The 26,067-nt window shown below is 58.5% G+C and overlaps 1 protein-coding gene across 2 annotated transcripts; it reads right to left on the bottom strand.

Annotated features, from left to right (window-relative positions):
- Positions 1 to 650: 650 nt before the first annotated feature.
- Positions 651 to 25,416, bottom strand: TNKS1BP1 (tankyrase 1 binding protein 1). Of its 2 annotated transcripts, XM_032846577.1 has the most exons (14): positions 25,289 to 25,416; positions 22,213 to 22,321; positions 20,548 to 21,181; positions 19,030 to 19,099; positions 14,602 to 14,786; positions 13,323 to 14,571; positions 12,071 to 12,151; positions 9,300 to 11,428; positions 3,385 to 3,751; positions 3,012 to 3,162; positions 2,763 to 2,899; positions 1,831 to 1,988; positions 1,601 to 1,673; positions 651 to 1,123 (listed from the first exon to the last, which is right to left on the bottom strand). In XM_032846577.1, the coding sequence occupies exons 2-13, from the start codon at positions 22,304 to 22,306 to the stop codon at positions 1,613 to 1,615; spliced, it is 5,316 nt and encodes a 1,771-aa protein (XP_032702468.1). In that variant the 5' UTR covers positions 22,307 to 22,321; positions 25,289 to 25,416; the 3' UTR covers positions 651 to 1,123; positions 1,601 to 1,612. The 2 variants fall into 2 exon arrangements, with proteins under 2 accessions (XP_032702468.1, XP_032702469.1); XM_032846578.1 differs by lacking the exon at positions 12,071 to 12,151 and having other exon boundaries at positions 13,323 to 14,786.
- Between the last annotated feature and the right edge of the window lie 651 nt (positions 25,417 to 26,067).

Raw genomic sequence — 26,067 nt, 5'->3', positions numbered from 1 at the left:
TCAGCAAGCATCAGGGAAAGAGGTTGGTGGGCCTGGGGAACCAAGGATGACAGAGAAGGCCGAGGAGGATGTCAGGGCCCAGTGGACATTTCAGAATGCACGGGGAAAGGGCCCTTAGAGATCACAGAAGCCAAACTCCCCGGCAAGAAGGGCTGACTCCCCACCAGCACCCGGGGCTCCTGGGCCACACAGCTAAACGGCACTTCCCAATGCATCCCCCCTGCAGTTGGTGGGGGCCGTTGAACCCTGGCCCATGGAAGAGTCTCCCGTCCCGCGGTCCCTGTGGGAAGGGTCTCCCACGGGTCCTCAGAGGACTCCAAGGCCCTTGCAGAGAGCCGAGCCTCCACAGGGAAGAAGCTGGGTTCTGACAACTGTGAGGCACAGACCGTACCCACCAGCAACCTGCCCCGGACCGCGCCGTGAATGGAAAATAACCCTTTGTGTGTTCAGTTAGAGGGATCTGGGGCTGGTCTGAATCAGCAGTCAGCCTCCTGTCCCCAGTACACCCTCCTCAGGGACACGGAGCCCCCGGGTGCAAGGAGGCAAGCATTCGGTGTCACAGTGCGCTCCTGCTGGGCCAGCGCGAACACCAGCACTTCCCCCCGACGGCCTTGCACAGGGGACGGGGCGCCAGAACCACACACCACAGCCTGGGCAGCACCAATTCCCAAAAAACTTTATTGTTTCAAGTGGCAAAATGTAATTGGTCTCTGTGGGGGCACCTGGCAGGGCGAAGGGAGGCCTGGGCTGGGGCTGGGGCAGGGCTCCGCCCATTACAAAAATCAAAGGCTTTTATAAAAAATGCTATAAATTGGTATCAAAAGAAAACCCGAGGGAGGCTGGAGGAGGAAGCAGAGAGGGAGGTGTGAAGAGAGCGAGGGAGGAGGGACCAAAACCTTCAACCACAAATGCCTGAATCTGGTCAGGAGGGAAGGGGGTGGGGGTGGGGGGGAAACGTTGGGAAGGGAGGGGATACAAAGTGCATAAATGTGCCTCCCCAGACGCTCCTCAGACATGGAAGGGGACAGAGGCTGCAGCCTGGGGCCTGGTGGGGCTCCAGCCATCTCCTCGCCGGGGACCCCACAGGAATGGGCACTGCCTGAGACTGCCAGATGGGAAGGACCTGCAAGGGGGAGGGGAGGGAAGAGGTCAGGAGGGGACACCATGGCAGACAGAGGACCCGCCTCAGCTTCGGCTTCCCAGGCCGGCTCCCCCAGCTGAGCTGAGGGGTAGGAGGGTCCCACCTGGGGCCCTTGAGCCTGGTTAGTACCTCAAGGGGTCCCAGACCAGAAGGACTGGCTGACCCCACTCGGGCCAGCCATGGAGCCAGGACCACATGGGGACCGTCCTTGAGCCCAGGGAGGAAGGCAAGATGGAAGCCCTCCTCCTTGTCCATCCCAGCCCAGACAACACCTTGTTCTGTGGACAAAACCTAAGGGGAGCCAAGGGACCCATCAGTTCCTAGAGCTTAGCTCTACTGAGAGAGAAAGGAGGACAGAAAAGGCCTAGAAGGTGGTACGGGGTATCCTGAACCTTCCAGGTCAGGCCCTGCTCACCCGTGAGCCCCAGACAGAGCCCCAGCCCAGGAACCCGCTCTTACCTCGAGGACTTCTCAGACCTTCTTCTTCTTCAGCTTCAGGGCTTGTAGCCAGTTGGGTGATGATCCTTCTGACCTAGATGACACAGAACAAAGGTCACAAGGCAAACCTCAGGAAAGGTGAACAAAGTGAGGAAGTGGTGGGGAGGGAAACCCACCTTCCAACCGGAAGAAGTGTCAACTTCACACAGTTAATTGAGGCCCACCCGTGGAGGCCAATCGAGGTCACCTACCCTGAGGATTTCTCTGGCTTAGGAGGTAACGCAAGGGGCTTCCCCAGCCCAGGGACCTTGCAGGACTTGGAACGCTGCACCGCGGGCTCCTTCTGGCTCGGCTTGCTCTCTGCAGGCTCCCCCTCCTCAGCCGAGCGGTTCCGGGGGCGCAGCTTAGCCTGGGAGACGAACCCAAGCAGAGAGAGACATCAGAGGAACAAACAGGAGGATTCCCAGAGGGCAAGGCCTTCTCCCAAGAGTACACCATCCCCAGAATCCAGCAAAGACCCCGCTGGAGTCCTTTCACCCAGATGGATAGGAAGTCACTTGAAAATAAGCCTCCAAGAGTTGAGCCACACTCGGCACAGAGCGGGTGCTCAGGTAGATTCTGCTACACTGAATTAAGACTACCTAAACTGGACAAAGTCAGCGGTGAATTACCAGCCCTGTGTCTGTTTACTCCGTTCCCTCTGCCAGGAACACCTCCCTGTCATCACCCCACCATCCACAGCCAACTCCTACATATGCCTCAAAGCCAAGATCAAATAGTTACATGAGGCCGTCCCCAATATACCCTCCCATCTCACACCACATGACCATTAGGAAATAACCTCCCCTCCCCCGCCAACAGGCCTAGCCCTTTCTGTACCTCCCCAGTGACACCTAAGCACCTCCCCCACCTCCACCAGAGCTAATCAGAGACATGGCTTCTGTCCCCACCCCCCACCGCCCTCCGCCCCACATGAAGCTCTAGGACACAAGGCCTTGTTACTCCTTCCATCCCACTAAGCACACAGCACAGGCCAGCAGGCCCCCCAGTGGAGAGTAAAATGACAGGAGGAATGAGAAGAAGGGCCCATGCGATGGAGGGAAGGGTGGAGAGATAGACGGAAAAAAGCGCTGGACGCAAGGTGGCTAGAGGCTGATACGCTGGCTGAAGGATTAGATGCTACCTTTAGGGCTGATGGACTCAGGCCAGGGAAGAGGTTGACTTTCAGCCCCTTGGTGCCCAAGGACATCCGCGTCCGGCGGTTCTGAGGCTCCTCCACCACCTCCTCGTCCGAAGACGGCACCCGAGAAGCTCGTGGCTCTGCAAGGGCCCAGAGAGGGGGCTCAGCACAGAAAGCAAGCCCGACCAGCCCTCCCCTGCACGGCTCCCAGACAGCCGCCACGGACATCACCCAACAACACAGGGGCCCTACCCGTAGAGTCCTGGAACAGGCGCGCATCTGAGTCTGCGGCCTCGGACAAGCCCAGGGTGCCCCCAGGCCGGATGGCCGGGGCCCGGTGTCCTCGCTTGCGCCCCAGGTTGGCGCGGCTCCGGTACATGGCACTGTCAAGGATCTCGGTGTCCTGCTCGGGACAACAGCAACGTCACTCCATTGCCGTCCCGTGGCCCTGCCCCATCCTGCAGGAGCCCTCAATAGCAGCGGGCTGCCTGGAGCGCCCTGTTCACAGGACTCGCTTCCTGCCCCCCGATGGACACGGCTCAGGGCCGAGGGCCGAGGCTCCAGCTACATCACCCACAGGCCCCTCAACAGCACAACCACTGGCCTGGGCTCTCCCTGCACTGACCTCAATGAAGGAGAAGTCCTGACTGGGAGAGCGGGGAGGAGGGCCTTGGGGGGGCCGCCGAGGGGGCCGTGTCGGGCCCTGCTCGCCCTGCCCGACCCCTGAAGGACTCCAGGTGCCATCCACCTCTTCTGTCTGGCTGGCTTCACCATCCGGCTGCGGCCTCCAGGAAGGCAGCGGGTCCCCGCTAGGCTCCGGGGGCTCCCCTTGGTCAGCACCTGCTGTGGCTCCTTCCTCCTCCAACAGGCCCCTGAGGCCCGAGGCTGCTGACTCCCTACGGGCTGCTGCCCTGGAGCTGCTGGCAGCCAGCATCTCCTCCAGCAGGCCCTGGGAGCCAGAGGGCGGGGAGCGGGCCAGGCACCTGCCAGGACTGCAAAGGAGACCAACCAGAGCACAAGGTCACCCGTGAAGCCCCATCTCTCTCCCGCAAGCCCACTTCACAGTATCCATGCCCCCCCCCCACTTTCCCCACCCTTGCCCTCTCCCACATTTCCAGGCTTTCCCAGACTCCTTCCTGAAAGACATAGGGCCCAGTACAGCACAGCACGGAGGGAACAAGGTAGGCAGCCTGGCAGGTTGAAATCCTAGGTCCACCACTTACTGAGGCTTTGGATGAGTCCCTCCACCTACCAAAGCCTTGGGCTCCTCTAACTCTAGAGTCACTGGGAAATGGAATGGCAACCAAAGCACAAAGCCCAGTGTCCAGCCCCCAGCGTGTACCCATCACTAACAGCAACTGTTACCACTGCTACACTGCTACACTGTTACGGGGCTGCTGGGGGCTGCCATCAACGGCCCCCTTCTAGGGGCACCTGCCCGGGTGGTCCCCCTCCCCGGGATGAGCCAGATACTGGCCCATCTGGCCACGCAAGCTCTTGGGCCTTTGGCCCCCACAGGAGCCCTCCCCATGCCCCAGGCTCATGAAAGAGCCAGGGACTCCCAAACATGCCGGGCCTTCGCAGACCACCGTGTGTGTGGACAAGCTGTTCCTGCGCCTGGAAAGCTCCCACACTGCCCCTCCACTCACTCTCCCTGCAGCTCAGTTCCTCTTCAGAAGCTGGCCCGCTCCCCTCGGGCCCACTCCCCTCTGCAGCCCTGCATGCCCTGGGCTCCCACCTGGACCAGTCCCTGCCTCAGAGCCCGTCTGTGAACAACTCAAGGGCAAAAACGGGCCCCTTTTGCCTTTGTGTCCCCAGCACCTGCACCCAGGGCCTGGCCAGGAGGAGCAAGACTAAGCAAATGTTTACACACTGAGAGGCTGGGTCACCTTGCACCTCAACACAGCCTGTGCATCTCCTGCCCGCCAGTCCCTCAAACACTACACGAACACACGCGGCACAGCACACACACTACTCGCACGCCTCACACTACGAGCTGGTGTGCTGGCCAGCTGCCACCCCGAAGTAGGGACACACCCTGCACACACCATAGACCTCCCTCACGGACCCAGTAGGACCCTGCCCCCACAGCACAGCAGAGCCCCCCCCACCCCACCCCACACATGCACACTGATGCCGCGCAGGGGGGCGGGTGGGTGGGCGGTCGTGGGAAAGGCTGGCAGGGCCAGGGCCCGGAAGCCAGGCCTTCGAGAGTTGCCAAAGGGACTGGAAGGGGAAGGGAGTTGGGCAGGTGAGTCAGTAGCGGGCGGAAGGGGGGAGGGCAGGAGAGAACATGTGTCAGTCTGTCCTTCCACAAGCTGCTGACAGATGGAAATGAAAGCGCTCTGGGTAGGGAGGGAGGAGGTGGAGGTGGCAGCAAGGCAGCCGAATGGAGCAGCCTTGGATGGGGGCCAACGCCAGCTCACCCTGCAGCTTAAAATCAGGGAGACCGGAGGGAGGGGGCAGGGGCGGCACCCCCACCCAGCCCACGGCCTCTCCTTGGGGTGCGGCAGACACAATGCCAAGGGCTGGCCTGCAGAGTTTAAGGGGATGTGAAACAGCGGATGGGTGGATGGAAAGATCCACACCCAGAGCAAGCTGGGCTCCCAGCCACGTGGGCAGAGGGCAGCAGATGAGCTCAGTGGGCCCGGGGGGGTGGCCACCACGAGGGGAGGGTGGGAAGAGCACTGGGGAATGAGGCGTGCATCGCCCCTGCTGGTGGGGCTCAACCCCAGCTCAGGAGAGCTTGCCTGCCTCTGAGCTCCCAGAACACCTATAAGCTGAACTCCTCCCCAGCAGGGAAGCAGGAGAGCAGCACAGTCAGGAACCTGTGCTGGGTGCGGCCACTGGCACAGATGTGGGCTCCCTGTACTTGTCCACTCTGAGCCTCAGCTCCTTCCCTGGCAAAATGGGGACCATAAAAGACCCATTCTTCACTGAGTCTGTTGGCAACAAGCTGGAAATGTGTGCCCAGCACACCCATTAGCACCGTGCTCCATTTTTTTAAGTTTTTAGGATAATCGGGGCACCTGGGTGGCTCAGTCAGTGGAGTCCAACTCTTACTTTTGGCTCAGGTCAGGATCTTGGGGGTCCTAGGATGGAGCCCCACGTCCGGTCCCACACTCAGCAGGGAGTATGCTTGAGAATTTTCTCTCCCTCTGCCCCTCCCCCACTCATGCCCACACACACTCTCTCTAAATAAATAAATCTTTTTTTTTTTCTCTTTAATCTGTTTTTAAAAAAATAATCATTGGGGCGTTTGGGTGGCTCAGTGGGTTAAACCTCTGCCTTCGGCTCAGGTCGTGATCCCAGGGTCCTGGGATTGAGCCCCACATCGGGCTCTCTGCTCGGCAGGGAGCCTGCCTCCCCCCACCTGCCTACTTGTGATCTCTGTCTGTCAGTAAATAAATAAAACCCTTAAAAAAATCATCATCATCATCATCATCATCCCCAACACAGGTTCCTGGCCTGGGGACTTGCCCTGTCTTGCACCATCTACACCCCTCACCCATCTGGACTTAGGATCTCCTGAGGGTCAGGACTTGAGCCAAGCCCACCCCACCCCCACCACCATTCCAGGGACAGAGCTGGGGAAGGGCATGAAGCAGATGTGCACACAATCAGCTTGCTGGTACTCAAGGCTCCAAGACCCAAAATGAGGGAGGCTTAGGCCTACAGCTGGAATGATGTGCCTGAAGGAGCACCAGCTGGCCTGGACCAAGAGACACAGGAAATGTGCCCAGAGAGATGACAGCAAAGCTGGGGCCCAAGGGAACATGAAGGAGCCTATAATCGCCAGCTGCGGACCTTGTGCAAGACACACTGCCTCCCTAGGCCTCAGTTTCCCCACTCATGAAATAAGGGGGCTGGCCTCAACCTCTGTGGAAATTCCACAAAGACCCCAAAATGACTGAGAGGTCTCCACGTCACGGGGCCCAGGGGAGGGGTAGAAGATGACCAGGAGGCCATAGAGAGGAGAGGTCAGTCCATGAGCTCTCGGGAGAACCAAGAGAGCAACTCCCATGAGGAAAAGGTGGCCCTAGACACAAAGAAGGAGCCTGAGCTCTCCCCAGGACCCACCCACCCCCATGCTGTCCTTATCACAACTATGCTGGACAGCATTCCAGCCAAGGACCGCCTGCCATCAGGGATACCTTTGTCCTACACCGAGATGTGACAAAAATGTCCCCATGGGCTTCACTTCATGGACAGCTCAGATCCATGCAAATTGGCCAAACATATACAATTACAAGTAGCAAGCATTTTTTTTTTTTAGCAATCACCACATGCCAGGCAGGTTTCTAACGCTTTATGGGTGTCCGCAACTCTTAACCCTGTGAGTAGGGGTAGTAAGTTACTCCCGAGGTACAGACAAGAAATAGGAGTCCCTGAGAAAGAGAAGGAACTTGCCCAAGGTCACAGAGGTGGTGGCTGAATCAGGACCCAAACCTGGCAGCTGGACCTAAACCCAGACTACTCTGAGTTATCCTCAAGGACTTCCCCAGGGGAGCCTCCAAAATTTCCCATCAAGAGCAATTTTCCAGGGCGTAGAATTTCCCTAAGTCAGATGCCCAGAACACCAGCTTCTTGGATATTAGTCAAATAAATCTGGTAAACCTTGCCCTAGAGAAAGGTCAACAGGTTTCCTTAGTCCTGTGCTTTCACCTGCCAGCACGTACTCATGCACAAACACTCGAGGTCTCCTACGTGGCCAGAGTCGGGAGCTTTCCCCAGACTGATGACACAGAAACCAAGAGCGTCTTAAAGGCAGGCTCGAGACAAGCTCAGCAGGCTGAGCCCTGAGGACTCCTTCTCCACTCCTAACTTCCTCCTCTTCCCCAAGCCGGTCCAGCCGCCTCCTGGAAGCCCCCACCCCGGTCCTGAACAAAGGGAAGGATACTCCTGCTCTCTCCTTCTCAAGGGCCACCCAAGCAGAGGGGAAAGGCAGACCAAGGGGTCCCACTCCTTGGCAGTCTAAGACTCTCAAGCACTGTGACCACACCGGACAGCGTTTAGGACGCTGCAGCCAGAAAGCACTGCTCTGTGACCTTAAGCAGGTCACACCCCTTGTCTATGTGCAGACTGGAGATGGTAAAAATCCCTTTCCATAGCACAGGGCAGCTGAGAAGGCCAACGAGGTAAGGGAGGCAGCGGAGCAGTGGGCCCAGCGGAGCAGGGGCCCGGGCACTAGGAATGGGAAAGCTTCCTGAGGCTAATGTTACGAAGTGAGACGTCCAGGAACTCGTCCAAGATCCCAGGAGCCTCCGGGCTCCCCATCCTGTGAACCCGCAGCCTTCGGCACCTCCCTGCGCTCTGCCTGCCTTCCTCTCTCTCGCTCCTTCTCCTTACCCAATGCCTCTCCCAACCCATTGGCTGACAACCCCCACCATTCCCTCTAGACCCTTCCGGGTCCGTCCCACCCCCCTGCCACTACCATCAGCTCCTTCCACTCACCACACGGCCCCCACTCAATGCCTCCCTTTCCCCCTCCCTTGACTGCCCAGTGAGAAGCTCTAGCTTCTTCTTCTTCTTCTTTTTTTTTTTTTTAAGATTTTATTTATTTGACAGAGAGAGATAACAAGTAGTCAGAAAGGCAGGCAGAGAGAGAGGGGGAAGCAGGCTCCCTGCTGAGCAGAGAGCCCGATGATCCCAGGACCCTGAGATCATGACCTGAGCCAGAGGCAGAGGCTTAACCCACTAAGCCACTCAGGCACCCGCTCTAGCTTCTTCTGAAAGTTATAACTTTCTACCCAGTCAAGAGAATAACACCAAATCTCAACCAACAGGAAATGTTAACAGAACAGACGCAACGTCTTTCTAGCCCCCTTTCCAGGTGTGAGATCACCTCAGCTGGTTCCAGAACATAAAAATCCCTGAGACAGGCCGTGGTTGGCTCGTAAAACCACTAGTCTGTTCCTCTGGAAAGTTCCCTTTCAGTCACTCTGTGCACGGAGGCCAAGATCATGGGATGGGGAGCCCTATGACCTTCAGGTTTTTAAACTGTTGCTCTTCTGGGACTGAAGACAGGGCAGGCAAGAAGCACTAAGTTCCTAATCTCTGCAAGAAACAACAAGCGCCACTGTCCTCCACTCCTAACCTGGAGCGGCCCAGGCCAAGTGGACAGAGCCCAGTCCTCCTGCCGACGCCTGTGAAAGCATCCATGTTCCTGGCCCAGGAAGCCCCTCGGCTTTGGGCCAAGAGACCGGAGGGACAGATGCTGTGCACAGTGATCCACCCCAAAGATGGGATCCACACCCTTCCAGCAAAGTGGTGATACACAGCCACCAAGAAAGCCTAAAGCATGGGCAACAAACAACACCTCAAACATCCCCATCTTCAAAACAAGAATCCACCTGTATGTGTATCACACTCCACTTAAAAAAACATACAATTAGTAATCCACAGTCCAAACCATCTTAATTTTCCAAGCCCCACAAGTCCTTGGGGGAAAGCGGTTTCTTCCCTCCTAAAAAAGGCTACACTGTTTCAGAGAGCTGCCACTCCTCCCCCCGCCCCACCCCAGGGATGGGGCTCCCTTACCTGGTTCCAAAGCCAGGGGCTTCTCCTGTCTCCATCCCAGGATCTTCAGGACGGGTCTCCAGGGAAGGGGTGGAGCGGCCTTCACCCTGGGTCTCTGGCCCACTTGTTCCTCCAGGCCCCAGCTCTCTGGCCTCCAGGCCCGGGGACAAGACGCTGTGGTCCCTGAGCCCTGGCTCCGGGCACTGGCTGACCTCTCCCACCCCATGCTCCCTGGCTTCACTTGGGGCCCCCGAAAGCTCCACGTCCCGGAGACCCGAGTCCTGGGTCCAGTCCATCTGGCCCACTCCACATCCCCGTGGGTCCCGAGAACCTCCAGACTCTAGGTCACATGGCACCTCCAAATTCCTTAGGCCCAGACTGCTGCCCCAGTCCACCTGGCCTGCCCCAAGCTCTCTGGGGCTACAGCCTGCCCCCGGGGCCATGCTCCTCAGGCTGAGGTCTGGTGTCCAGTCTGCCTGTCCCACCCCACGCTCCCTTGATTTAAGGAACTCTTCAGCCTCCACGCCCGACCAGTCGGTCTGTCCCACGCCGCTCTCTCTGGGCTGGCTGGGGCTCCCTACCTCCCCGACACCAGCCAGATCTCTGCCCCTCCCCCCGACATTGGAGGTCCAGTCCTCCTTCTCCCCAACCCCAATCACTCTGGGCTCCTCAGACCCTCCAGACTCCAAATGGCCAGCCAGGCCCACATCTCTCAGGCCCAGCTTGTCTGACCAGCCCATGTGCCCCACAGCCTCCTCCCTGACCTCACTTGAGCCCCCAGAGGCCACACAGCTGGACACTTCCAAGTTCCTGAGGCCCAGCTGGTCGGTCCAGTCCACAGGCCCGGCCGGGGTCTTCTCCGGAGGCACAAAGGGGCCACCTGCGATCTGGCCAGAAGGGCTGAGGACAGCACCGCCCGCCCGGTCATCACCGATGATGCCGAACTGGAGGCCTCTCTCAGAGGCCTCCACGCAGAAGTCGCTGCTCCAGTCGCGCTGCCCTGGGCTGAAGGTGGCCTCCGGCTGGGGGACAACGCCACGGCTAAAGTTGTCCGCCCAGCCTCGCCGGCCCACCTCCCTGTCTTCCTGGCCAGCATCGGCCGGCCTCTGGCCCCCTGCCTCCTGGCCGGCACCGCCACCATGCCAGCTGCTCTGGTCTCTCTGTCCCAGTGCCCCGTCCTGGGACTGGGAGGTGCTGGGGCTGAAGAGGCTCCCTGACCCTCTCTCTTCAGGCTGGCTTGCCTCCCTGCTGGTCTCGCCCAGACCGTCTCCACCACTCGGGACCTTCTTCTCAAACTCCTCGTCCTGCTGTTGGGCTTCTTCAGGGCTGAAACCGGCACTCAGGGCTCTCATCCCGAACCCTCGGTCCTGGGGGCTGCCACTGCTGTAGTCCCTCATCCAGGCACTCTTCCCAAAATCCTGATCCGGCTGCTCTGCACCCCGGCTGCTAAAGGTGCCAAGTGAAGAATTTCTCTTCCCAAACTCCTGGTCCTGCCCGTCTGCATCCCGGCTGCCGAACCTGCCAACGTGGTCCTGCCCGTCTGCATCCTGGCTGCCGTACCTGCCGACGTGGTCCTTCTTCCCCAACTGCTGGCTCTGCTCATCTACATCCTGGCTGCCATAAGCACCCAGAGAGTCTCTCTTCCCAAATTCCCAGTCCTGAAGGCATACATCCCGACTGCTGTAAGCACCCAGTGAATCTCTCTTCCCAAATTCCTGGTCTTGGAGCTCCGCGTCCCGGCTAGAGTAAGTGCCCTGGGAATCCCGCTTTCTGAACTCCCAGTCCTGAACATCTGCCTCCTGACTCTGCTGAGTACCAAGCTGGGCTGGTGTTCCGATCACCCGGTCCTGGGCGGAAAGGCCCCCCGGGGCAGACACTCCACTCCCATCCCGGCTGGCGACCTCATCCTCCTGGCCAATGCCACACCTGTTGGCCCACTCCCTGGCACTCCCTTCCCCTGCTGCTTGCCCTCGCTTGCTAGTCCAGTCTCCTTCTCCAAGGCCTGGGTCCCCTCGAGGGCTTGCACTCCTGAGGCTGTAGTTCTGAGAAGTGTCCTGGGACCAGCTGGAAGGACTAAAACTGCTGGGAGGTGGGTCTGCCGCAATCCCAAATTCACTCTGCAGATCTTTCTGGGCCCAGCCAAGAAGTCCCTAGGAATCAGGAAAAAAAGACACAAACACTGCTTAGAGTCCATCACAGTGGGAGTCCAGAATGAGACTCAGCACTGCCCAGTGTCTAAGAACCCCACTCTGGCAATAGAAAGCCTGGGTTTAGATCCCAGCTGTGTGACCTTGAGCAAAACACTTCACCACTCTGGGCCTCAGGGTCCTCACCCTTGAATGGGAAGAATTTCTACTGCATGGAGTGGTTTGGGAGAACGAGATGGTTTAAACCAAACCTCAGCATAGTGCCTGGCTTGAAAGGGGCACCAGATAGGGACAATCAATGATCCCATGGTCATGTTTACAGCCCTTGGGCAACACTCAGCTAACTGCCAAGCGAAAGGCAGCTTACAGTGGTCTTCGCAGGGCTGTGAAAGGCGTCTGCTTGCTATTAGAAGCAATCAAGAGCCAAAGGCCCTCCACAACCTCCTTTCCAAGGAACAATCTGACTCTGCCCCTGGCCCTACTCACCCCTTCCTCCCTACGAAAAGCACCCTTCTGCCTAGCCCTTCCCAGAAAGACCTTCTAGCCCTTGCCTTCATCCCTGGAGAGGACAGGAGGGACAGCCTCTGCCATGGGAGAAGAGCCAGCCCAGGGCTCCCTGCACCCCGCACCCCTACCCCGACTCACTCCTTCAGGCGGGGGAGCCCTGGGCTCCGGGCCGCGGAGCCGGCCAGCCTCATCCCTCAGCGCCACATTGGCTAACAGCCTCTCCAACACAGACATGCTGGGCTCCCGGTCCCCAAGCCCGGCCATGGCCCCTGCCCCCAGCCCGCCCTGGGCTGCTGGGTGCGGCTGGGCGCAGGGACAGGGCTGGGCCGCTCCCCTCGCCCGGACCTGTCCAACGACTCCGGCTCCTTCTGACTCCCGCTGGCACTGGCCCCAGCTCCCTCCACGGCAGCTGCCGCTCTGGCAGCCCCGCCCAGAAGCTAGTTGAGTCACCCAGAGCCCGGACAGACACACCTCCCAGGAGCCAGCCGGGTCTTAACTCCTTCCTGCTCCTCCTCCTCCTCCACCTCTCCGCCCCTACCCCTAGAGGCAGCCTGGCTCCGCCTTGCTTCCAGCCCCGCCCCTACCGGCCCTGGCTGGCCTTGAAAAAGAGGTTTCAAAAAACCACCTAGACCCAGCCCTTGAATTCAGAGCAGCCTGGCAGGGGAAAGGGCACTGGCCAGGAAACTGGCCCTCTGACCACCACCCAGCCACCAACTCGCTGGGTAACCCCGCACGAGGTTCCGCCTCCTCTGGGCCTCCGCTTACTGCCTAGAAGGCCAGTCTTGAGCTCAAGGATAGCGGCATTCTTAAAGCCAACACTTCCTAGACACTCATGATGAACTCTGTGCCGTCCTTAGTGTTTATGGCTTCTCTCGTCTTTGCCACGTGAGGGAGAGTTCATCGTCATCACCCCAATTTTACGGACGCAGAAACCGAAGCACAGAGAAGTAACTCATTCAAGGTCACATGTGGGCAAAGAGCAGGGAACCCAGGCAGTCTGGTTCCAGAGCCCGCACACTGAATGTCTGTGCTAGGTTGCCTTCCACAATCCCATCGGTAAAGCCAGACCGAACACTCAGTGTGGGTCAAGCACTGGGCACTTTGCACACCTTGTTTTACCTGTGGTCCGACCCTAAAAAGCAAATGGTCTTATCATAAAAGGTCTCTGAAACTCAGAGGTTAAGGCACGTTAGCAGGACGGCTCCCACGGGCCCATAGCCTCTGGTCCCCCAGCTCTGCCAGTGAGGCTGGGAGGGACACAGCCCTAGGGGCCTGCCTCATGGTCATATCCCAGCTCTTGACACACAAAATCCACACACTGGAAGAAAGCCCACCCAAGCCCTGGCTTCCACCCCAAGGCCCCCCGCCCTCCCTGTGCCCCCGTCCTCACCTCAGAGCAGGTTGCCGGGGTCTCAGATCCAGCTCCCCGCCTTGTGCTGCCCGCACTAGGTGGTGGCGAGGCCAGGAGCTCATCCAGCCAGCGGGAGCTGCTGTCAGGGCCTGCAGGCTCAGGGGACACGCTACAGGGGTCTCGACGTTCTGTCCTAGATTGGGCGGCTTCAGCCTGGACCAAGGTCATGGCCTCCTCCTCAGCAGGCAACGCCTGCTGGGGGTCCGGGGTATCAACAAAGAGGACACAGGGCTGGTCGGGGGGTGCTGGCTGCTGTTGCCCCAGGGCCGGCTCCAGGACGGGCAGAGCGGCCCCCCTGGTGGCCAGAGGGAGCACGGACTCCTGTCCAGCCAGGGGCTCCCGCTCCTCATACCTCTCCTCTGCCTGCAACAAGGCCACTCCAGGTGTGCCCCCTGGTGTTGGTAAGGGCTTGAGGGGAACGGGGGACTGTGGCTGACTCTCCCCATCCGCCTTCTGGGTTGGGGAGATGCCCGGATCATCCACCTGCACCCAGGAACCAGGCCTTCCTGGCCCCTCTGGAGCTGACCGGGCCCCTCGCCCCTGCTGGGACACCCCTTCCTCTCTGCTGGATGCAGCCCAGTCACCAGCCTCGGCGGCCTCGGCGGCCTCAGTGGCTTCAGTGATGGGGGAGGGAGGTGGGGAGTCCAGACGCCACACCCCGAGACCTGAAGGCCGCGTAGGGAAGGTCCATTCAAAGGACTGTGACAAGCTCCAGTTGGACTCTGTCCCACTCCCAAAGGGACGATCCAGGGCAGACTGGCTCCCCTGGGATTGGGGCAGGGCAGCCAGCGAGCCCCCCAGCTTCTCCTGGTCTTGGCCAGGAGGCCGGAGCACACCTTCAGAAAATCGGCGCTGGGCCAGGCCGATGGGACGGTCTAGGTCACCCTGGGCCACCACATCCCCAGATGGAAACGTCCGAGGAAGATCCAGCAACTCATCCCCCTCCATCAGGGGCTGGGCAGAGGTAGCTGGGGGCTGCTCCAGGCCTGAGACCTTCTCAAAGGCTGGACTGCCAGGTATGGGGGCCTCTGGGGCTTCCACCACAGGGAGCCCTGAGCTTGGGGGGCAGCAGGAGCTCTGACCCTCATTGGGCAGGGTTACAGTTGGGGATGCTGGGGTCATAGGGAGGCAGGGGGAGGGCCCAGAAACCACAGGTCTCTGGGCTTCTGGAAGCTGAGAGTGCCAGGGCAAGCTCTCATCAGGTGAGTGAAGTCGGGGAGACCCCTCCTGGGGTGAGTGAAGTTGGGGAGACCCCTCATTGGGTGAGTGAAGTTGGGGAGACCCCTCCTTGGGTGAGTGAGGTCGGGGAGACCCCTCATCAGGTGAGCGAGGTCGGGGAGACCCAGGGGCTAGGTCTGAGACTTCAGCGGGGAGGCCTGAGCTGGTGGAGCCTCCCTTCTCTGAGGCAGGGCCTGGACTTGAGGGATCCCAGGACTTGGAGATCTGCAAGAGAAAGGTCAAGAGCCATTACTCACTGTCCAGCTGGGGAGGAGGCCCCTGCCAGCCCCACAAAGACCCCAGGTCAGCTGCTTTCTCGCACTCTCACTCCACAGACCAGAGAAGGAAGGCGGGCCTCTCAGGACAGCTAGAAAAGATGCCAAAAGTGATTTACAGTATCTTATGCTTCTAAGATTCACAGACCCACCCCAGGCCCTCTCGCCAGAAAACATGCATAGCCTCACTCATACCATTCCAAGTGGTTCCTATCTTTCCTCCCACCCACCCCAGAGCTCATCTCTGGATCAAAGGTCTGTGGTCCATGGGTCAAGAACCCTGGCCGGACAAAGGGAGAGGGAAAATGGAGAATCTGCCATCTGGGCAGGCGGGCGTTTGCTCAAGCAGGTCTGCCAGCCCAGGGTGAGGGCAGACCACCAGTGGGCGGAGCAGCTACAGGGAGGCGTGTCCACAGGTCCCAGAACTATCCACTACCCCAGGAGGCAGGCAGGCCTTCACTCAGGATTCAGGAAAAGGCACCAAGGGACACGAAAGCACAGGCCTTGGAGTCGCTGGCACTGCATCTCCTAAGCCATACGCCCTGCCCACGGTGGTCACTGGGATCTCAGAGCCTCAGCTCTCCCCTCTGTACGTTGGGGCTACAACATCCATCTCAAAGAATTAGGTCAGAATTAAATAAGATCTGTACACATGGCCTCTTGGGATAAAACTTACAGAAATAACGGAAGCTACAGGACAGAGGTCCGGAAGAGGAGGAAGAGGCAGAGGGGGCACCAAGCACCTGGCATCCCCGCATCCCACCAGTCCACTTGGCCTGTCCCTAGACAATGAAGGAAGCCTTGCTCCTTCTGACCTTTGCCCTCCCCGGGGCTCACACTTCTCCTTCCACACTCTCCAATGCAGTGTTTTCTCTCACATCCCTCAGACTCAGCCTGGGCAGGGGAAGGTCCTGCTTTCTTCTCAAGGCCCCTTCCAGTCCCTCCACCCTCCCTCCTCTCTACAAAACTCTGGATAGGGGGACATCTATCTGGGTGGCTCAGCAGATTGAGTGTCTGACTCTTGATTTCGGCTCAGGTCACGATCTCAGGGTCCTGGGACTGAGCCCTGCACAGGGCTCTGTGTTCAGTGGGGAGTCTGCTTGGGGTTCTCTCTCTCCCTCTCCTTCTGCCCCCCCCACCATGCTCTCTCCCTTCTCTCTCTAAAATAAATAAATCTTAAAGAAAAACAAGACAACAAAAAAACGCCTCCAGTGTTCAACCACACGCTCCTAAACCCTACCACCCACAACCCCTCCCACATTGCCTCCTGAAGAACCCTCGGGCCCAGATCACAGCCCCCTTCCCCAGCACTAGCCACCCATCATAATACGGAGTGGTTTCAATGGCCACACAGGCAACACTTCTGCATCCTGGCTCTCTGTTCCTTGATATCTTCTTGACTTTGTGACCCACCCATCCGAGACCTCCACCTCCCTGCCCTGCAGCCACACCTGGGGCTGGACGTGCCTGGAGAAGAGCTAGCAAGCAGAAGGCTGGGTCTCACCACAGCCTGACCCTCACTCGAACCTCCAGGACCTCAGATGGGTCTCGAGTGCCCAGCAGTCCCCCAATACTTCCCCTCCCCTGCCCACACTCCCAAGCAATGCTTCTGCTGTCCCGCCTCAGCTGCCAGCCCCTACACCTCACCACCTGCACGTGAGCACAAGCACTGTAGTCCCCTTCTATGCTCGTGAGCTGTCCCCGCTCAGAGCTCTCCGTCCTGAATCACAGATCTTTCCTTCTCTACCGACTCATTTCCATCAGCACACAAGCTGCTCTCATTTCTTCTGTCTTAAAAAACAGTCTTGACCTCACCTCTGTCTGAAGCTACCACTCAGTTTCCTGAACGTGCTGCCTACATTCATTAATCTATCCAGAGAGCTCCTCTCGTTCCATTCTCTCCCGAACCCATTCCCAACAGCCTTTTCCCTTCACCATGCCAGCTCACGCTCCTGTCATGGTCACCAGTGACCTCCCTGTAGCTAAATCCCATTCCCGGGGCTCACCTGCCTTGACCTGGCAGCAGCATCCAAAAGTGGATCACACCCTTGTCCAGCCCCAAAGCTGGGTGCTGGTTCCGTGTGACCCCTCCAGGTCTCCCTTGCTATGCCAGGGGCCAGGGCCCTCTGCCCTCTCTACCTCTCTTGCGCCTCTGGTGACCTTAACCTTCCTAGTGACCTTAGGCATCTTAACTGCCACCTGTATGCCAACAACTACCCAGCTGTCCCCCCCTCCATGTTTCCATTTGGATGTCCAAGAGGGATCTCAAATCAGCAAATCCAAAAGCAAACTCCTCATATCCCCCCATCCTGCTTCACCCTTCCCAGTCCCCGTCCCAGCGAATGGTCACCCGACCCTTCCACTGCACAGGGCAAACGCCCTGTCGTCATCTGTGACCCCATGCCAGCTCACTCTCCTAGCAAGCCACCTGAAACCCCGTCCACATCACACCTCTCAACCCCACCAGAGTCGGCCCCCAGGGTCCAGCCACATCATCTCCCACCTGGATTATGCCCCAACTGGCCCTTGCTGTTGCTCTTAGCTCCCTACTACCAACACGACTCTTTACAACTATGCCAGCAGCACGTCACTGCTCTCCTCCACAGCCCTCAATGGCTTCTTCCTCTCCCCAGAGCCCACGCCCTTCCAGTGCCTTGTGAGGCTCCAAGCCATCTGACCCATCACCTGTCACACCTTGCTAGCACACAGCCACTTCCTCTCTGACCGTGATCCAGGATTCCTGGCTTCCCAGCCAGGAAGGTGCCAAGTCCCTCGAACCTGCAGTTCCCTCTGCACAAACACCCAGGCAGCTCACTCCCTTACCTTCGCGGCAAGGGCTCCCCGGTTACCCTCAGCCCAGAGCTCTCTGCCTCTACAGGTCTCCCGCACTTGTCTGACACACAACATCTGTAGGTTCCCCGGGAGGCCTGTGCTCGTGTCTGCTTCCCCTAGAAGGTGAGCTCCCTGAGAGCAGGACAGTGTGAGCCTTGTTCTCTGCTATGTTCCCGGCACACAGCTCACAGCAGGTGCTCAGCAAACATTTGTTGGATGGACAAGGGAATGTGGTCAGGTTTCCATTGTGGGGAAGACGAAACAGCCTTTGACTAACAAGGGCTCTGTGAGCAAGAAGGGATATCAGTTACGTAGGAAACCAGGCTGCGGGGTGTCTGGGTGGCTCAGTCGGTTAAGCGTCTGCCTTTGGCTCAGGTCATGATCCCGGGGTCCAGGGATCGATCCCTGCATCTGGCTCCCTGTTCAGTGAAGAGTCTGTTTCTCTCTCTCCCTCTGCCCTTCTCATGCTTGCTCTCTCCCTCCCCCTCTCTCTCAGATAAATAAATCAAATCTTTTAAAGGAAAAAAAGAAGGAAAAGAAAAGTAGGGTGAGCCTGACTACCCTCTCAGCACACTGTGGGGAACAGTGGGGATGAAACAGGAAACCCCCTCTTCGAAACCCCAAGAAGGCAGCCCAGCCTGGGAGAACAATGGAATCAGGGACCTCAGAGGCTGCTTCAGCCCATGGGCACCTAACCTTGGTGAGCTGTGGCATCGGCACACCTCACACGGGACCAGGAGCGCCCACTAGCCCGAGTCATCACAACAACTAAGTTAGTCACCGATCCTGCGACATGTCTGACACGTCCGGGTAGACAGCTCATCAGTTATAGTTATAGATACTGTAACTGTTCGTAACAACCTGTCTCACGACACGTCCGGGTAGACAGCTCATCAGTTATAGATACTGTAACTGTTCGTAACAACCTGTCTCACGGCCTGAACCATACCTAACCACCGCAGTGATCGAGAACGCTGGCCTGGGAGTCAAGAAATCGGAGTCCCAAGCTCCACAAGGACTCCACGTCGGAGTCCTCCACAGGCCTCAGTGTCCCCATCTAAGCTATAATGAGCTTACACAAATGATCTCACGTGACCCTTCTAGCTCTAAAATACTAGGATTCTGGGGCACCTGGGTGGCTCAGTCATTAAGCGTCTGCCTTCAGCTCAGGTCATGATTCCAGGATCCTGGGATCGAACCCTGCATCAGGCCCCCTGAGAGCCTGCTTCTCCCTCTCGCTCTCCTCCCCCTGCTTGTGTTCCCTTTCTAGCTGTCTCTCTCTGTGTCAGATAAATAAATAAAATATTTTAAAAATACAAGACAATACTAGGATTCTGATTTGTAACAGGAGGCTAACTCACATCAGCAGGTGGGTCCGAGCTGGCTGCCTGAACTACGTCACCGTTGAAGGCCACGTCCAAAGGGGCATTCCTGTGAGGGAACAAGACAGGAAATGAAGGCACAGAATGGAGCAGCCCCTCACTGAGGACAAGGGGAGGGTGGATCAAGAGTCTGCATAAATGACTTTACCACCACCCAAAGTTAGCCCCCTGCCCCAGGCCATTTATTAGTGAGCCCTACCTGGAATCACTGAAGACTAAAATGCTGTGCAGTTTCCACAGAGAAAGCGCCCAGAGAGACAGTCCCCATTCCCCTCCCGCACGTCAAGGGTTAAATGACCCCCACATCAAGGGCTAAATGACTCCCACAACCCACTCCTTCAGGAGAAGCACCCTGCATACCCAGAACCCTCATTGGTTCCCCAAAAGATAACTCCTCCTGCCCCTAGCCCCTAAGGGGTTAACGTCCTCCTCCAGCCAGGGAGAGTACAGCTGGTCCCAGCCACCCTGCCAATACTTCCTGAAGGATTGCAGGGGGAGGCTGGGGGGTGGGGGGAGTGATTTTCCAAAGCTGAAGTTGTTCCTCTTAAGTTATGCTTTGAGCAAGGAAGGGGAGGAAGCCAGAGAGCAGACCGGGGACACGGGTGTGACCTCCCAGAAGCCTGGAACAAAGAAGGGGGAATTGGGGCCCCGACCGACCGTCCAGGCAGGCTCAGGTGAGAGAAGGGCAAGGCTGGAGGGCAGGGTAGGGCCAGAGGCCTTCAGCTTGGGGCTCAGCCCACAACACAGCAGCCCTGCCCTTCAGAGCAGCAAGAGGCAGAGGGGAGCCTCTTCCTCCAATGCCCAGTGCCCACCACCCCAAGGGGCACCTCCCTGCCAGCCTTCCCTTTACACTGGCACCAACTCCAAAGAAGGGAAGCCTACACAACAGTCTACAACCCGGCCGTGACCTCTGCGCCTTGCCGCTCGCGGGCCAGGCATCACGGTGTGCTCACGTCTTATCTGGTCCGTCAGACTCCTCCTCACAGGCAGAATGCCCGCCCTCCGCTCCCCTGCAACACGCACACCAGCACCTGCACGCCGCTCCACCCACGGTGGGAGCCACACTTAAGACAACACGCTGTGGTCTCAAAGAGACCTAAATTCAAATCCGTCCTGTCTTGTACGTGCTAAGGAACCCTGAAAAATCACTTTAGAGACTCAGTTTCCACATCTCTAAAACAGGTCTAATGTTCTCTTCGCTAACTAGCGTGGCTGTTAGCGAGGCAAAGTTCAACTCTCAGTATAAAAACACCTAAAAATAAACTTCCCCGTGCTACACTTGAACTCCGCAGTGAACGTTCATCCACTCTGTAAACAGCATTACAATTATAAAAGGAACATCGTTAACGATGACACCGTCTACAGTGGGAGTGTTTTGTGACTGAGACTCGTCCGTCTGTGCTCACAGAACACTAACCTGAACTAACCTACACGTGAAGGTCACAGTCCCAGATAAGGCTACCCACGTGTCCCTCCAGGCTGCCTCCCACCCCTTACCTCTCCTCAGGGGTCTTGTGATACTCTTCCTGGCACTGGCTGGGAGACTTTGCTGGTCCCTCCTGGGACCACCCCCTGGAGAGGGTCCTACCATCCTCATCCCTGGGACCTGTGGCCACACCATAGGTCCTGGAGCCGTATCTCGAGCTGCCATCATGGTTAAAGGTGAGGCGGGAGCCCCAAAGGCGATCAGGGCTGGCAGGGACCTCCTTCCGAGGCTGTTCCATCTTGGCCAGGATCTCTTCCACTGTGGTGGCTGCAAAGCGATCCGAGGCTGGACGGAAGGGGGCAGGGGCCTTCCGCACACCTCCTGGGGCAGCACATCGGGCTGGGGGTGTCAAAGGGGTCACCTCTTCTTTTGCAGCCTCCTCTTTTCCAGTCTCTCGAGTGGCTTCTCCTCCAGTAGAGGCCTCGGTTGTAGGCCTTGGTGCAAAGGGAAGGGGACGCTTGCTGCCACCGTAGGGCTGGGGTCCTGCCAGCATATTCATCTTCCGGGCAGAAGGCAGCTCAGCCAGGGGACCCCGGGGAGGCCGAGGCCCAACAGGCACCAGCAGACTAGGCTTGGCAGGCAGGGCTGGCTTAGCAGGCAGGGCCCGGGGTTTGGGCTTGACAGGAGGTTTAGCCCGAGGGTCACCTACCAAAAGGAAAGGGTTGGTTGGGGAGCTGTTAGAAGAACCAGGAAGCAGAACTTCATCTCCCACCCTAAGAACTCAGAATGTTCACAACCTTCTAGGTGTAAGTCAAATGTCACCTATTCCAGGAAGCCTTCCTTGATTTTCCATACACATCTCAGAAGCATTTTCTCCCAACTCCAAATTTCAAAAATGTTAGTCAATTCCCTTACAAGCTACAGCTACCTAAGGGCCCAGCTGGCATGTTATTTCTCCTTGTACCCCATTTTGCACCCTCGCACGTGTTCTTCTCAAATGAACAAACAAATGAATGAACAAGAGCCAATAAACAGATGCCAGCCTGCCCACATCAAGCAGCCAGGCCACCATGTCCCCAGTCCAGTCCTCTCCTCTGACATGATACTCTACTATGCCACCACCCCATAGTAAACGACACTCAGCTTCCCCACTCTGTCTCCCCACCACCCCGCTCACCAGAGTGCACACCCAGGCCACCACCCTGCTGTCATCTGCCGTGTGATCAGGAATGCAAACTTACTATTGACCTAAGCCAAAGAGAAGTAAATCTGCTACAGGAAAAAAAAAAAAACAAGACCAGAAACCTACCTTCTACATAAGGCATTTCAATGCCAAGTAAAAGACTTGGAATTACTCATGTCCACGGCCCTTCTCATAGAATCTTGTATCACCCACTCATTGGGTTCAGCCCAAGAAAGGAGTCTAGACAGAGCCAGGAGGCCTGGGTTCAAACCCTCCCCTAGATGCAGGCCATTTCTCCCCAAGACCTCACTGTCCTCCCCCGCTAAACACATGGTTTAGCAGAGAGTCTGCTCTCCTCTGCTGGGGATCTAGGATTGCAAACACTTCCGAAAGGTCTCATGAGGAGTGGACAACCTTCATAACTCATCCTGCATATCCTCAGCATGCCCCCTGCCCTCACTCCCCCACCCCCTCCAAGACAGAGCTGGGGTTCAGCTGCTGCCCCTCCCACACTCCGCCCAGCCACCCTGCTCCACCCTGCACCCATAGGCACCTGGCTCTGAGCCAGCAGATACCAGCTCCTCCTCCATCTCCCGGGGCGGTGGGGAAGCCATGGCTGTGCCTTCCCTGAGAGCGGACACTTTCATCACATGCGGCAGAACCTGCATGAGAATTGGGGAGCAGAGAGGTTGTGAGCTGGTTGGCTGGAGACCCAGGAGGAGAGACAGAGATTGAGAAGGCAAAGGGGCTGGGCACTGGCAGTAGGCTTAGCTGAGAGAAGTCTCCTACTTCTAGCAGAGACAGAGTGTGGGACAGGAAGCGGGAACTTCAGAGGGGGTTGGGGAAGGTCAAGGGAGGTCCCCAGCAGCTGTAGCCTCCTCTCTTCCCAGACTACTCTCTAAACTCCAGGCTCCTAACCCCGAAGTCCTGGAGCTTCAGGGACCCGCCCGCTGCTCCCTCTGGCAAGCTAAGACACCCCACTTACCCAAGGAGCCGGCAGCGCTGCCTGAGGTATCTACTCAGGCGCAGAGCAAGAGGGCCATGAAGTCTGAGGTCTCTCCGTGAATCACCTCATGGGAGACGGGAAAAACCCGCTCCTCCCCAACCTGGGGCTCCGCCCCACCGCCTGCCTCCCCATTCCCGCTCACCCTCCTTCCCCCCTCCTGTAGCTAGGAGTGGTTCCCTCTCCCCCTTCTTTCCCCCTCCTCCTTCCACATCCCTGCCCCACTCCCGCCTTCCCTCTAAGCTGTCTCATCCAAACACGGAAAAATAAGAAATAAAAAGTAAACATCTGGAATACATTTTTTTTTCTTTAATTTCTCAATCGCTTTGGCTTCAGCTTGGAATTTGATGAGGTAAAGCCAGGGCCTAGTCCTGTTGCCATAGCAATGGCCTCCCACTGGATTTCCAGAGCCTCGCCAAGAGGAAGGAGGAGCCGGCCCAGGCCTGGGCTGGGAGAATGGGACAGGACTTGAGAACATCCGGGGGGTGGGGTGGCTTGGGGGAAAAACTCCCTGGGGTTCCCCCTTCTAGGCAGTCGGGGTGAAATAGCCACAGCCTACAAAATGGGGATACTGGGCATCACTCGCCTCAGGGTTGGCCTGAGGGATTTGGAAGGGGACAGAAGAAATTTTAAACCAAGCAACACAGCCCTATGGCAAGGACCAGACGGTGCCCCTTCTCTAAATCTGTATGTAGCAGGGGCTCTGTGGTCTCATACACCAGGATTCAAATGCTGAGTGGCCCTACCACTTTCCAGCTGGTGACCTTAGGCACACTGCTTACTTCTCTAAGCCTCAGTTTCCCTACATGAAAAACGGTGTACCTGAGGCTAGTGGGAGGCCTCTGTGAGACAGTGCATACAAACAGCACAACGCCTAACCCGTAAAAAGTAGCCAGCAAATGTTGGCCAGTGTTAGCATGATTCCATTCAGTGTCACCAATGAGCTAAGATCCTTGGTAACTAACTACCTCCTCCTCTCTCCAGGCCACAGGCTGCCAGCATTCCAGACCATTCCTTCACTCCTGTGGGCCCCAGTCTTGTCACCTGCTCCTCAGACACTCCACCACCTCCTCAGTTCCCATTCTGGCTCCATCCCACCCACGAGACCCCCCCCCACCCCCAGGCTCCAGAGACCTGCCCCTCTCATTCCAAAGGCAGGAGGAGGTTTCCCATCACCTGGTATGCACACAGCCCTAAGGACAACCCAAGCCTCTCCACCTGCAAGGGGAGTGCCTTCCTCAGCACCCACTCCAGCTGGCCTGGGGAGACTGTGCCAAATCCTGAGACAGGACCCCTGGGGCCCAGCCCTGGAAAACCCACCCACCCCTCACGTTTGACCCTGCCCCAGCTTGTTTCTCAGACAAGAGAAACCTCGAAGAGGATAAAGAGAAACCCAGGACCGTCAATTCCTTGGTCAGCCAACTACAAGGGAGCACTGCTGGCTGTGGGTGGGTGATAACTGTGCAGAGCCAGTCCGAGTGTGCATGGGGGAGGGGCACACGCCAGGGAAAAAAAATTTTTTAAAACACAAGATTGTTTCCTTGTCCTTGAACATTATTTCAAGGGACATGGTGTGGGTGGTTAGAAATGGGGACAAATTGGTCGAGAACCGGAAAACCCTTTCACCTGGAGGCCTGCTGGGCACCTCTGCAGTATGAGGGGCTGTAGCAATGAAGTGGGGGGCTCAGTTTCCCCAGGTGAGAGGGGCTGCAGAAGCTCAGAGGCCCCAGCCCGGGAAACCCAGGTGACCAAGGCCGTAGCCAAAAGGTGTAAAATCGCAGCAGCACTGAGCACTCCAGACCCCGAACAGTCATGGGGAGACTAGCTGACCCCCCCCCCCGGGAGCAAAGGCCGCCAGAGGAGCTGGGGAGAGGCTGGGCAGCACCAGGCCGGGGAGGGGGGGCAGGGGCTCTGAGCGCTATCGGCGTAAACGGAGTCTCCCCTATGGACCCTTAGATCTCCGGCGGGATCCGGGGCCAGAGAGGTCGGCGGGGGCAGCACGTAAACTGCTAGAGGAGGGAGGGCCAACGGGAAGACGGAACAGCCCGAGGCTAGGGGCCGTCTGGAGGGGCCCAGTGGGGAGCTCTGGACACAGAGGGGACGCCGGCAGCCGAAGAGGAGGAGGAGAAAAGGGTGGAAGAGGAGGAGGAGGGGGCGGCGGCGGCAGAAGCGGAGGACCTGTGCGCTGGCTGTGAAGCAACCGGCGAGCAGACGAGGGACTGGGGACGCGGACCGGGTGGGAGCGGACTGGGGTGGTTGGGGGCGTGCCGAGGGACCCGGGGGAGGGGGCGAGCGCGGGCCCGGGGAGGGGGAGGCGGGGGTCCCTCCAGCAGCTCCGCCCGCCCCCGGCCCCGCCTCAAGCCCTCGCCCCCTCCCCCCTTTCTTCTAGCTCGGCCAGCACGAGCTCCAGACCGTGCACCCTCCGCCCCCGCGCACACGCGCCAGCTCCCCCGCGACCCCCGCTTCCTCCGCGCCCCCGGCCCCTGCAAACTTTCCTGGTGACCCCCACCTCCACCTCAACCCGATGTCCGGGCAGGATAGCTCCCACTCCTTCCATGCCTCTCCCCCGCCCCCATCCCGGACCCCGCCCCCTCCTTCGCCCTCCTACCCGCCCCCGCTCACTCACGCGCTCCCCCGGGATCCGGCTCCGCTCGGCTCGGGCTCTGCGCCCCGACGCCAGTCCCCGCCGCTGCCGCTACAGCCGCTGCCGCCGCCGCCGTCACCGCGGGACCAAGCCACTGCGAGTCCCGGCGGGGCCCCGCCCCTAACTCCGCCCATGGCCGCGCCCCCAGAGCTCCTCATGAATATCCATGAGCCGGTGGAAAACGGGAGTGGGAAGTCCAGGCAGAACAAGCCGAGCCGTATGCAAATAGGCGCAGCCCCGGTACTCAATTATTTATGAGTCTTGCAAATAAGGGCCTGTCCCGGGCTCGGACCCAGGCGAAACTGACGCAACTCCGCGGCTGAGAACGCTCGGGCAAGATGGCCACCGAGACGACTGCCTAGAGAGGCTACCTGAGGCCAGCCCGCTCGTGCTCGGCAGCCGGCACTGATTGCAGCACCATAGAGTCAGGGCGAGAAAGAAGGTCACCGTTGGCGGACTGGAAAGGCTTCCTGTGGCAAACACCTGAGAACGCACGCGACGTGGCCGCTCCACGTGTATGAGTTCCGACGTGGAGCCACAGTGAGGACGACTGGAAGCTCTGCTTCGCTAGCTGGTCCTCACTTATTTGCTATGTCCCCTTCCTGGACGTAAATTCCTCCCACTCCCCCACAACAAAAGCTTCGTCCACACTCCACACCTTTCCTGCACCCCCATCCACCCCACCCACTCGTCGTCCGTGTCTCATCTCTCCAGGCTCAGGTTTCCATTGCCCCGCGCCGCAAGGAAGCTGGTCAATCCTG

Source organism: Lontra canadensis, unplaced genomic scaffold, assembly GCF_010015895.1.
Source record: "Lontra canadensis isolate GAN:19392208 unplaced genomic scaffold, GSC_riverotter_1.0 scaffold176, whole genome shotgun sequence".
Classification (NCBI taxonomy): Eukaryota; Metazoa; Chordata; class Mammalia; order Carnivora; family Mustelidae; genus Lontra; species Lontra canadensis.
Note: the sequence above shows the minus strand (reverse complement) of the source record. Positions and strands in the feature narration are given on the sequence as shown.

What these genes read in the sequence shown, in the direction of transcription:
- TNKS1BP1 (XM_032846577.1), bottom strand. Translation starts at nt 22,306, where the DNA reads ATGAAAGTGTCCGCTCTCAGGGAAGGCACAGCCATGGCTTCCCCACCG. An exon ending in CACAAGACCCCTGAGGAGAG is followed by an intron (nt 19,100 to 20,547) that starts GTAAGGGGTGGG and finishes GTTCCCTCACAG; the next exon opens with GAATGCCCCTTTGGACGTGG. An exon ending in TGAGTCCATCAGCCCTAAAG is followed by an intron (nt 1,989 to 2,762) that starts GTAGCATCTAAT and finishes TTCGTCTCCCAG; the next exon opens with GCTAAGCTGCGCCCCCGGAA.